This window comes from Lemur catta, chromosome 1, assembly GCF_020740605.2.
Source record: "Lemur catta isolate mLemCat1 chromosome 1, mLemCat1.pri, whole genome shotgun sequence".
Lineage (NCBI taxonomy): Eukaryota > Metazoa > Chordata > Mammalia > Primates > Lemuridae > Lemur > Lemur catta.
The window spans coordinates 112232645-112244947 of record NC_059128.1 but is presented as its reverse complement, the minus strand read 5'-3'; the positions used below and the strand labels follow the sequence as shown (position 1 = coordinate 112244947).

The 12303-nt window shown below is 53.8% G+C and overlaps 1 protein-coding gene across 2 annotated transcripts; it reads right to left on the bottom strand.

Annotated features, from left to right (window-relative positions):
• Positions 1 to 3712: 3712 nt before the first annotated feature.
• On the bottom strand, positions 3713 to 9578 carry ANGPTL4 (angiopoietin like 4). 2 transcript variants are annotated; one of them, XM_045547944.1, is made up of 7 exons: positions 9061 to 9575; positions 8786 to 8896; positions 8536 to 8653; positions 6418 to 6531; positions 5719 to 5814; positions 5348 to 5629; positions 3713 to 4367 (listed from the first exon to the last, which is right to left on the bottom strand). In XM_045547944.1, exons 1-7 carry the CDS (start codon positions 9391 to 9393, stop codon positions 4186 to 4188), a joined length of 1236 nt encoding a protein of 411 aa, XP_045403900.1. In that variant the 5' UTR covers positions 9394 to 9575; the 3' UTR covers positions 3713 to 4185. The 2 variants fall into 2 exon arrangements, with proteins under 2 accessions (XP_045403900.1, XP_045403910.1); XM_045547954.1 differs by lacking the exon at positions 5719 to 5814 and having other exon boundaries at positions 9061 to 9578.
• Positions 9579 to 12303: the final 2725 nt, after the last annotated feature.

The following is a 12303-nucleotide window of genomic DNA, read 5'->3' as shown; positions in this document are numbered from 1 at the left end:
CATGGTGCCAGAGATGAGATTAAGCAAAAAGGCAAGGCTGGAAGTCAGACTCGGAAGGACTCTACCAGCCTTGTCAGCAAACTCCTGGGCAGTGGGCTTGAAGCCATGCATATTCTAGCCCAAACCCCCTGCCCTGCCCACCCTTTAGCCACCCAGATTCCTGTGGCAGCCAGGTGAGACCACCTACCACTATGCCTTTGCTCTCACAGTGTCCTCCTCCTGGAATGGTCTCCCTAGCAAATTTCATCCTTCTTAGAAAACCAACACAAGGCCAGGTGCGGTGGCTTACACCTGTAATCCTAGCACTCTGGGAGGGTGAGGTTGGAGGATTGCTTGAGGTCAAGAGTTCAAGACCAGGCTGAGTAACAAGCGAGACCCCCATCTCCACTAAAAATAGAAAAAATTAGCCAGGCGTGGTGGGTCATGCCTGTAGTCCCAGCTACTTGGGAGGCTGAGGCAGGAGCATGGCTTGAGTCCAGGAGTTTGACATTGCAGTGAGCTATGATGATGCCACTGCACTCTAGCTGGGGCAACAGAGTGAGACTCTGTCTCAAAAAAAAAAAAAGAAAAGAAAAGAAAATCAGCTCAAATGCCACCTCCACCATGAAGCCTTCCTTGCTCCTGTCTCCATCACTGCACTTCCCAACCCTTCTCATAATGATAATACTAGTATTAATAGTAATGATGGCTTGAGTGTACTGTGTGCTTACTGAGAGGCAGGCACTGTGCTGAGTGTTTAAAGCCACATTAACTCCCCACAGCACCATGAGGACAGGAAGTGGGTGGTGGGATGGTGGGGTGGGATATCAAAACCATCCCTGTTTCCCAGATGCAGGAACCGAGGCCACAGAGCTTGAGTGCCCTATTCCCAGTCCCCCAGGAGTGGGGTGTGATTTAGAGCTCTAGCTCTGGGATCCTCCTGCCTCAGCCTCCTGAGTAACTAGGACTACAGGCTTGCACCACTGCACCTGGGCAATTAAAAAAAAATTTTTTTTTAGAGAAAGAGGGTTTTTTTTTAAGAGTCTCACTATGTTGCCCAGGCTGGTCTAGAACTCCTGGCCTCAAGCAATCTTCCCACTTCTGCTTCCCAAAGCGCTGGGATTACAGACATTACAGGCATGAGCCACCACACCCAGCACATCTCTCTTTAACACTTTTTATCTCTGGTCTCCCATTTTAACAAAGCATAGATGCAGGCTTAGGGCCTTCAGAAAGCAACAGGGTGTGGCTGGAACTTTTTCCCACCCATTTTATTGTGAAAAAATTTGAAACATTCAGCAAAATGGGAAGAATTATACAGAGAACACCCATAGCCCCACCACCTGGATTCCACCGTGAACATTTTGCTTTTATCTTATATCCATCCCTCTATCTGCCCATCCATCATGTTATTTTCTGGGGCATTTCAAAGAAAATTGCAGACAGCAGTCCACTTCACCTCCAGACACTTCAGCGTGCATGTCATTCATTACAGATCAATACTGGGTAAGGCTCTTTCCGAAGTTGGTTATCCTTTAAGGTAAAATTTGTATACAATGAAATGTACAACTCTTAAGGGTACAGTCTGCTGAGACAAAGGCAGACACCCAAATGACCCACTTGTCTCGAGGTTCAGAATGTCAGGATCAATCCAGAAAGTTCCCTCATTTCTCTTCCCAATCAGTTCATCAGGCATCTGTTCAAAGACAAGTTTCCCTATCCTTTCAGGGGCAGCCATGCTTTGGATTTTTTTCGCCATAGATCAGTTTTGCCAACTACATTTTTTTTTTTTTTTGAGACAGAGTCTCACTCTGGTGCCCAGAGTAGACTGCAGTGGGGTCACCATAGCTCACTGCAGCCTCAAACTCCTGGGCTCAAGTGATCCTCCTGCCTCAGCCTCCTGAGTACCTGGGACTACAGGTGCGAGCCAGGACATTTGGCTAATTTTTCTATTTTTAGTAGAGACGGGGGTCTCACTCTTGCTCAGGCTGGTCTCGAACTCCTGAGCTCAAGTGATCCTCCCACCTCAGCCTCCCAAAGTGCTAGGATTACAGGCGTGAGCCACTGCACCTGGCCCTGCCAGCTGGATTTTTAAAGGATGGACATTGCTTTATTTTCATTGACTTTAGTTTCACTGAACTATTCATGGCCAAGGGTGTTGGTTTTCCAGATGTTTACATTTTTAAAAACTATGTTGGTAAGTCCCCATATGTCTCGGAGTGAGCTGCTTTACATCTGTGATCCAGCTTAATTAATAGCACCCCATTTCACTCTCATAAGTGTCCCAGTTTAGGCTGAATGTGGTGTCGAACCTGTAGTCCCAGCTACTCAGGAGGCTGAGGCAGGAGGATCCTTTGAGCCCAGGAGTTCAAGGCTGCAGTGAGCTATGATGACACCTGCACTCCAGCCTGGGCCACAGAGCGAGACCCTATCTCTCTAAAACAAAAAAAAAGTGTCCCAGTTTGGATCATCGATTACAGGTCACCATCTGTAATGGGAGAGACTTTGAAGGTTAGTTCAGACAGGGCAGGGATCTCTGTGTTCACTAGAATAAATATCCTAAGCACCTGATACAGAGCTTGGCATATAGAAGTTGCTCAGTAAATATTGATTGAGGCCAGGCATGGTGGCTCATGGATGTAATCCTAGCACTCTGGGAGGCTGAGGCTGGTGGATCATTTGAGCTCAGGAGTTCGAGACCAGCCTGAGCAAGAGCGAGACCCCATCCCTACTAAAAATAGAAAGAAATTAGCTGGACAACTAAAAATATACAGAAAAAATTAGCTGGGCATGATGACGCATGCCTGTAGTCCCAGCTACTCGGGAGGCCGAGGCAGAAGGATTGCTTGAGCCCAGGAGTTTGAGGTTGCTGTGAGCTAGGCTGACGCCATGGCACTCTAGCCCAGGCAAAAGAGTGAGACTCTGTCTCAAAAATAAATAAATAAATATTGATTGGATTAATATTACCAAAAAGAAAAAAAAGGTCAATTTCAAGGAAACCTTGAAGTAAATTTCAGTATAGGAAATATTTAATATGTAGATATAGCAAAAAAAAGTGAAGAATTTATTAAAATCCTGTATTTGTGTTTACAACATAATGCTGTCCATACATGACTGGTCCAAATTGAGATATGCACGATCATGAAATACACACCAGATTTAGATGACTTAGAACAACAACAAAAAAAAACCCAAGGTAAAATATCTCAGTAATAATTTTTATATTGATCACATGTTGAAATACTAATATTTTGGATGTATATGGGTGAATAAAATATATTTTGAAAATTCATTTCACCTGGTTCTTTATCTTTCTTTCTTTTTTTTTTTTATTGAGACAGAGTCTCACTCTGTTGCCTGGGCTAGAGTGCCGTGGCATCAGCCTAGCTCACAGCAACCTCAAACTCCTGGGCTCAAGTGATCCTCCTGCCTCAGCCTCCCGAGTAGCTGGGACTATAGGCGTGAGCCACCACACCTGGCTGTGACCTGTTTCTATAACAATTGAACTATATGAGGGTTTGGTTTTTTCTTGTCATTTTGAGAACAAAACCAAGGGAGATACACATCCTGAAATCGTAAATGAAGGAAATTGCAGTCAGCCGTTAAGAGGTGGGAGGATTAACCGGTGTTGTCTTTAAGGGACCCAGGAGTCGTCAACTTCCACCCTGGGAACATGTTTATGTGGACTTTGAAACTGTCCACTTTTCATAACAAACCGAAGGACAAAAGAACGAAACGTTCTGAGGTTGTTTTTATTCCAAGAACTCTGTGAGCTCCGCCTGGACACCGTTGGCACTGGCTGGTGCCACGGGACCCACATACAACTGCACCATGAGGGCGGCGCCCGTGGCCCCTGGGAGCCCTGGTCCTCCAGCCAGTCAATGTGACTGAGTCCGCCAATGAGGTCGGCCTGGCCGTCCCCAAGTGGTCCTTCTGCGTCCTCCACACCTCGGGCGGGTGAGGAGTGGGTCTCAATGTCCTGTGGTCCCACGCTTCCAGGGTCAGTGCATGCCCTGTTCTCAGAGGGCAATGTGTGCAGCCCCCCACGAAGAAAGGGGGCCTCTCTGGTCGTGGACTTCCTCTCTGTCCGCAGGGTCCAGATGGCCTCTGCTTGGAACCCCTGCCCGGGTAGGGAGCAGCCACCTCCTGGGCCAAAGCCAAAGTCACTGTCCTCCATGAGCCTGGGACCAGGCCCCAGCTGGGAGACTAGGAGGCTGCTGCAGACACTGTGGGCTGGATCAACATGGTGGTGGCCTGCAGCGGGTAATAGCGGCCCCTCCAGGTCTTCCAGAAGATTCCCTTCTTACGCTGCTGCCGCTGCCGAGGGATGGAGCGGAAGTACTGGCCGTTGAGGTTAGAGTGGCTGCAGGTGCCGAACCACCAGCCACCTGCCGGGGTCAGAGGAGAGGGAACATGGTCAAGTCCAGTGGGGTGAGGAGGAGAAGGGGATGGGGCTAGTGCTGGGACAAGGCTAAGCTTTGGACTTCATGATTTATTTTTTTAGAAAGTTTTTAATAAATGGGGTCTCACTATGTTGTCCAGGCTGAGCTTGCACTTGGGGGCTCAAGTGATCCTCCCACCTCAGCCTCTCGAGTAGCTAGGACCACAGCCTGCTAATTTTTTCTGATTTTGATTAAGATGGGTTCTCACTCTTGCTCAGGATGGTCTCGAACTCCTGACCTCAAGCAATCCCCCCCGCCTCGGCCTCCCAGAGTGCTAGGATTACAGGCATGAGGCACCACACCTGGCCACACCCAGCTAATTTAAAACATTTTTTGTAGTGACAGGGTCTTGCTCTGTTGCCCAGGCTGGAGTGCAGTGGTATCATCATAGCTCACAGCAACCTCAAACTCCTGGGCTTAAGCGATCCTCCCACCTTAGCCTCCCGAGTAGCTGGGACTACAGGTTCACGCATGCCTGGCTAATTTGTCTTATTTTTCACAGAGATGAGGCCTTGCAATGTTGCCCAGGCCAGTCTCAAACTCCTGGCTTCAAGTGATCGTCCCCTCTCAGCCTCCCAAAGTGCAGGGATTACATGTGTGGACCATCATTTTTTGAGCCATCAAGAGGGAATTTTGTATGTTTCCCTTCACAGAGCCCGAGGTCTGCCTCTGATTTTACACATTGTCTCATTGAATTTTCCATAATAATCCTACGGAGTGGGCACTATGGTTATACCCATTTTAAAGACGGGCAAACCGAGGCTGGAGAGGTTAAGTCAGTGGTCCAAGGGCACAGGGCAAATAAGGAGGAAGTCGGGGCAGGGAATAGATGCCATTTGGGGTTGAAGGCAGGATAGGCAGTGAAAGGAAGGAAGGGAGGCCCTGGCCGGTGGGGCATGGCAAGGGGTGGGATGGAGGCCACTCACCGGAGAGGCTCTTGGCACAGTTCTTGTCCCCACGGAGGTCGTGGGCCTTGTCCCGAGTAGAAAAGGGCAGGGAGAGGCCACCGGGTGTGACCATGGTGGCACCCAGCTTGCTGGCCACATGGGCCGTGAGCTGCAGGCTGTAGGCCGTGTCCTCACCCCCCAGGTGGACGGGGAACTGCAGAGACTCTGCATTGCCATCCCAGTCCTGCAGCTGCACGGCCAGGCGGCTGCTGCGGTCCCCTGTGATGCGGTGCACCTTCTCCAGGCCCAGCCAGAACTCGCCTAGAGCAGGAGAGGCCGCGTGGTGAGGCGGGCCCAGCTCCGCAGCCCCCTCCTCCTCCCCAGCCGCTGGCCCCACAGGAAACACCCACCTTGGGGGTCCCCAAAGCCAGCCTTGTAGGCTTCCCAGGGCCGGTCAAAGTCCACAGAGCCATCTTGGCGCCTCTGAATTACTGTCCAGCCCCCATCTGCCCAGAAAGGTACAAGGTCACCAGGAGGTCCCTCCTCACAGGGGACCCCGATCCCCACATCTGGCTCCCAGACCCCAAACCCAGGGAAGGCAACATCCCCACAGAATTCCTCAGACTCACCCCAAGGACGACCCCTCAGACTCGTCCCAAGGAGGAATACTGTGGTGGCCCATAGGCAGGGGGATCAGGACTGGACCTTTGTCCCAAGGACCCAGCAAGGGAGGAGGAGGGAGGGAGGGTGCAACATAAATCTGCAAAGCCTCTCTGGGCCAATTGAACTTGGTCCTCCCCTGCCCTTGTCAACCACAGAACCCATCCCTGAGCTGGTGATACAAGTCAAAGGGAAAAGGGGTACATTTTACTTCTTGTCTTTTTTGTTTTGAAAAATGGAATCTTGCTCTGGCACCCAGGCTGGAGCACAGTGGCACAATCACAGCTCACTGCAGCCTTCAACTCCTGCGCTCAAGTGATCCTCCTGCCTCAGCCTCCCGAGTCGCTGGGACTATAGGCACCTGCACTGTGCCCACCAAGGGCTGCATTTTAAAGAAAAACAATGGGGCCCATGGCAAGAGGGCTCCCTGGCAGGCCAGCACATCCTACCTGAGGTCATCTTGCAGTTGACCAGGAATGGTGGGGACCCCTCAGGCTGGATTTGAAACAGTCCGCTCTGCCTCTCGCCCTCCTCAAACAGCTCCTGGCAGTCCCGGGGCAGCCCTGCAGGTAGACAAAGCAGGGGGTTAAAAGAGTGGAGCGGGCAGCCTGTAAGGATCTAGGGAGATGCCTGGGGGGTTGGGCAGCAGGTGACAGGGAATTGAAGGGCAATCTTGATCTCATGACCACCCCCTGACATCTGCCTAAGCTCCTCCATGGCTCCCTATGGCCTTCCCCAGCATGGTCTACAAGGACCAGTCCCTGCGCCCATCCTTCCTCCTCCCACGCTGCACCCCACCCTCTCCAGCCACACAGGTGACCTTCCCACCCTGGCACCACACCCTCCTGCCACAGGTGTTTTGCACAGGCTGGTCCCTGGGCTTGGGACTCTCTTCTCTGGGTCTCAACTTCAGGAAGGACGCCTTTCCTCACCCCTGGACCACACTACCCCTCCCCATATGGGCAAAGAGGACTACTTCCCACCCCCCAACACTGTGGTCATCTGGTGGGCTCTCCCCTCCACACACAGCCCCCCTAGCCCCGCCACTGAATGGGGTGGGGGTGGGGAATGCTCCATCGGGCTGGTGACAAGGAATGGCTCTGCCCAGTCCTGCCGGGATGAATGAATGATTGACAGAACAGGGCCAGAGCAGGGGTGGCCAGAGCTGAGTTGAACGGGAGGGGCTCTGGTCTGCCTGGTGGGGACAGAGAGGCTCCGCGTGGGGTCGCAGCTACCAGAGGGAGAGAGAGGGCAGGAGGGAGGAGGGAAGGATGGCGATGGCTGGGCAGTCCCTGCAAGGAACCGCCCCCAGCCCAGCCAGAAAAGTAGGGGAAAGGTCAAGTGAGTGAGTTGCACAGCGGTGGCAGAGACGGTGGGGTGGGAGTGGGGTGGGGAGGGGAGGAGGGGTGAGGGCAGGCCCAGAGTGACCGAGGACACTTCCTCAGCCCCTCAGGCAGCTCCCCTTTCCCCTGCTTCTCCCTCCCTCCAATCAGGACAGGCACTGGGCCAAACCGGCAATGTGGCTTCCATTAGTGCCAGCTGTTTGTCTCCCCAGCTCTGAACTTTTGCCTACTTGGCAAGGCTGAGCCCAGAGTCTGGGAGTCCCAAACCCACAGGACATGCCCCCACGTCCAAGGCATCTCCCAGCTGGGACCAGTGCCTGCTAGCCTTGGAAGTCCCTCATCCCCCCACCTCCAGTGGTGGTCTGGGGAGGACTGGCCCCTCACCACCCAGAGATAGCAGCCTTGGGGTGGGGAGGGAGGAGAAGGAATGTGGGGTGGGGACAGCCCTCAGGACTGCAGTGCTGGGTGCCAGCCACTGACCCTGGGGCATGAGGGGGAGATCCGAACTCTCACCCAGTTGGCTATGGACAGCCACAGATGCTGGGGAGGAGGACCACAGGGAAGCTGGGTGTGGGGCTGTGAACCTAACACGGGGAACTGAAAGTCTGTGTCAGACACACGCAGACACGCTGAGGTTTGAGGTTAGGGTGGCTTTCAGACTATAGGAGTGAAAACACGAAACTTGAAACGTCTGCAGGGATTTGGGGGGAGGAGGAGGATGGGAGAAGGGTAAGGAGAGGGTCTCTGCGACCAGCAGCCCTGGATTTGTAAGATGCAAGAGTGAGTGTTCCTGGCCAGGGAGCTGGGTGAGTCCCTGCCCTTGTTCCCCCTGCTGGATTCACACTCCAAGAGACTTCGGGGAGCCCAGATCTCAGAACCCCCCTACCAGGCAGCTTCTTATCCATCGCACCCTCCTAGAAGGTTCTAACCTTCAGGACTGCATCCCCAAGCTACACCACGGCCTGCTAAGCACCCCTGCAGCTCAAGTCCCCCAGCTCCAGTGACTGGCCAGCAGGGCTTGAGGACAGTCCACTGGCTGGCTGGCTGGTAAGAAGGGTGGGGTGACCTGGTGGGGCAGAGTCAGGGCTGAGTAGGGAGATGCCTCCATCAGCCCTTCACCAGAGACTGGGGAGCCCACAGGGACCCAAGGCCACAGCCTCTCTACTTCTCCTTAAGGTGGACTTGACAAGGAACCCCAAGGACAGCCAAGGGCCAGACACTCACTGTGCAGGCGGCTGGCGTTGTGAGCTGGGCCAACAAGCTGGGCCATCTTGGGCAGCCTCTTTTTTCGGGCAGGCTTGGCCACCCCATTGCTCAGGTGGGTGGGGGCCAGGAGGCCGACCTGGGATGGGACGGGAGAGGGCGGGCATCAGGTACAGCTGGCTCAAGCTGCCTGACCTGCCTGGCTCCACATTGGGACTCACAGGTCCAGCTCTGATGACCTCCCTCCCCGCCTGGGACAGGCCTGGGGTACCTGGCTCTGCAGATTCTGGATTCGTAGGTGCTGTTTCTCCAGGTGCCGCTGTTGCTGGGCCACCTTCTGGAACAGCTGCTCGATCCTGCTGTTCTGGGCCTTGAGTTGTGTCTGGGGAGGAGTGAAAACCTTGGTGAGGACCCAGCCTTCTGCCTCCAACTTCTCTATTCATCCACCCTTTGAGGCCAGGGCAGGGGAGCGCAAGGAGCTTCGGAGGCGCCCCTTCTGTCCACGCCCTACCAGGCCAGTAGGAGAGCCAGTAGGGGCGCACGTACCTGCAGGCTGCGGAGGGCTTCGGGGGCCGCCTCGCCTCCGGCCACCGAGCTCTCGGGGACTCGAGGGGGCGCGGCAAATGCCCCAGGGTTCTGGCAGGCTGTCCCGCACGCGCTCAGGCGCTGCTCCAGCGCGCCCAGGTGACCGCGGGTGCGCTCCACGTGTTCGCGCAGCCCGTGGCCAAGCTGCAGCAGCCCGTGCGCCAGCACATTCATCTCGTCCCAGGACGCGAAGCGCGGCGACTCGGGCGGCGCGGGGTGGCCCTGAGCGCTCAGCAGCCCGGCGGTGGCAGCGCAGAGCACCAGGGCTGCGCCAGCCGTCGGCGCGCAGCGCATCCTCTCGGGCAGCCTGGGTGCAGGGACACTGAGACTCGGGGACTCAGGGGCGCGAGGTCTGGATGTGCGACGGCTGGAGATGCGAGGGACCTGGTGGAGACTTGCTCAGTCGGGCGCAGAAGCCACTGGAACGACTGGATCGCAGCTGCAGGCCCGCTCAGCTCAGCTTGCTCCTGGTGGAGCCCAGCTTCCCCTTTTATAAGCCGCGTGAGAGAGTGGGAGGCGGGGCATGGGGAGTGCCGGGGGCGGGGTGTGTGGCCGGGGGTGGGGTCCTGTGCGCTGGAGGCCTCGTAGTTCTGGGGGCTGGGGGGCGCCCTGGGGGTGCAAGAATCTAGCTTCCCCTGGCGCTAGGCTCTGGCGGGCCTTTCCCTGTGATCCAAGGGAAAAGGGACTCTCCCTCCCGCCACCAGCCCCTTCTGGGGTCCGGAATTCCAAGCCCCCCCATCCCGCCCCTGCGGTGTTGAATTCGGGGGGTGGAAGGGGCCTCGCCTTAGCTGGAGCTGGGCGACGTTCCTGATGCTCCTCGCCACGTAGAGAGGGCAGTGGAGTTAGCTAATGAGAAAGACCCTTCCTGGTGCTTTGGATTAGGCGGGGCAGGGCGCGCGGGAAACCCGGGACGCCGCACACCTCCCCGCCTTCCGCGGAGGCTTCATGTGATCGCTATCCTTCCCCTAGACCAGAAGGGACATCTCCGGGTTCCCACGCTCCTTCTTGCGCAAGGGTTCACCATTGCGGATGTGTTTTTGACATTCTTTGATGTCCTTATCCTTCCCTGCCCCCCAAATTGTGAGCGCCCTAGTAGCAGGGCCCAGGCCTGCCTTGCCCAGTCTCCAGCTGAGGGTCTCACCCTTCATTGCCCACCCTCCACCTCTAGGGTCTTCAGTGTCGCAGTCTTTGCCTATATTAAAGCAGGACTCTAGAGGACAGCAAAAGGGGACACGAGGAAGGCCTCCCTTATTCACTCGTTCAACAAAGAGACCTGCTGCCTTCTCAGCCCAGAGCCTGCATGAAGTTCCCAGGCTGGTGGAGCGACTCCAAGACTCCCAGCCTGGGGTAGAGGCAGGTTTGGGACAAAAGAAGAACTGAATGAGACTGTGGGGCTGGACAACGTTCATGTCTCAAGGTTAAACATTCATTCAACAAACTTAGACTGACCGCTTCCCCCACCTGACCCAATCATTCCCCTCTACCGCGTCCAGGCACAGAAAACCCGCCTGCCAGGAAGAACCCTGGGGCAATTTGGCTCAGAGCACTGGGCAAAAGGAACCAGTTGACTCAGCAGGGCTTGCAGCCAGCTCAACTGGAATCCGAAACTGCACGCCCCAGGGCTGACGTTCAGGACACCACTCATACGCCTGGATCTGCCCACTGGGCCAGGTCCCAGGATGGGCTGATCCTGGCAGCAGTGAGAGACAGACAGGAATGGCAGGGAGGAAAACCCCGGCGACGGCAACGAGTAGGTTCAGCTGATCACCATCTGGCATATCCACTGCCCAGCCCCCAGCCTCTCTGTCAGTGGGGGACATAGTTGTCCCAGGCCATCCTGGAATGCCATCTCCTCCTCTTCCTGCACTGAGAGAAATGATGAATGCTTTCCCAACCTGATGGCCTTTTCATCAGCCACTTTTCAGGGATTTCTTCTTAGAGGAAGTTGCTATGAGCAACCTACAAAGTAAAATGGCATTAGCAAGTTGACCAGTGAGCTGGAATCTCTCAGGAGAAAAGGAAGGTATTTTAACTTCCGAATATGTACTTGATCGTGAACCACACGGGGATGTCTCATGCAGTGGTGGTGGAGGGAGGAAGAGGTGTCTGGCAGAGGAATGGCCTGAAGTCACGTCTCCAAGAAATGGACCATAACTTTTTTAACAAGTCCCCTATTAAAGGATATTTGTATATTTTTCCAGTTGTTTTTTTTTAAATTGAGATGGGGTCTCAAGATGTTTCTCAGGCTGGTCTTGAACTCCAGAGATCAAGCAAGTCTCCCGCCTCGGCCTCCCAGAGTGCTAAGATTACAGGTGTGAGCCACGATGCCTGGACTGTATCAAGTTTATGTTTGAAATTTTTCTCAGTGAAATCTTGGATGTGAGAGATAGGAAGGAAGTGACTGCTTAGTGGGTACAGGGTTTCTCTTTGAGGTAATGAAACAGCTATGGAACTAGAAAGTGGTGTTGATTGCACAACATCATGAATGTACTTAATGCCACTGAATTGTATACTTTAAAATGGCCTTAGTTGGGCTTGGTGGTGGGCACATGCTTTTAGTTCCAGCTACTGGGGAGGCTGAGGCAGGAGGATCACTTAAGCCCAGGAGTTTAAGGTTGCAGTGAGCTATGAGGATGCCACTGCACTCCAGCCTGGGTGACAGAGTGAGATCCTGTCTCAAAAAATAAAATTAAATATTAAATTAAATTAAATTAAAAAATTAAAATGGTCAGTTTTATGTTATGTGTATTTTATACAATAAAAAAAATTTAAGCTAAAAAAAAATCTTTTTTTTTTTTTTTTTTGAAACGGAGTCTCACTCTGTTGCCCAGGTTAGAGTGCCATGGTGTCAGCCTAGCTCACTGCAAACCTCAAACTCCTCGGCTCAAGTGATCCTCCTGCCTCAGCCTCCTGAGTAGCTGGGACTACAGGCACACACCACCTTGCCTGGTTAATGTTTTCTATTTTTGGTAGAGATGGGGTCTCGCTCTTGCTCAGGCTGGTCTCAAATTCCTGATCTCAAGCAGTCCTCCTGCCTCAGCCTCCCAGAGTGCTAGGATTAAAGGCGTGAGCCACTGCACCCGGCCAAGGTTCACCAATTGTTAACATGTTTTTCCATTAGCTTTATTATTCCCTGTGTGTGTATCTCATATATATGTACATATAACATACACAGAAATATATATGTAAATATATGTAATACAC

Excerpts from the sequence above, each read along its gene's own strand:
- ANGPTL4 (XM_045547944.1), bottom strand. The coding sequence starts at position 9,393 with ATGCGCTGCGCGCCGACGGCTGGCGCAGCCCTGGTGCTCTGCGCTGCC. Across the intron at positions 5,630-5,718 it reads TGGCTTTGGGGACCCCCAAG|GCGAGTTCTGGCTGGGCCTG; the intron begins GTGGGTGTTTCC and ends CTCCTGCTCTAG. Across the intron at positions 4,368-5,347 it reads CTGTGCCAAGAGCCTCTCCG|GTGGCTGGTGGTTCGGCACC; the intron begins GTGAGTGGCCTC and ends TGACCCCGGCAG.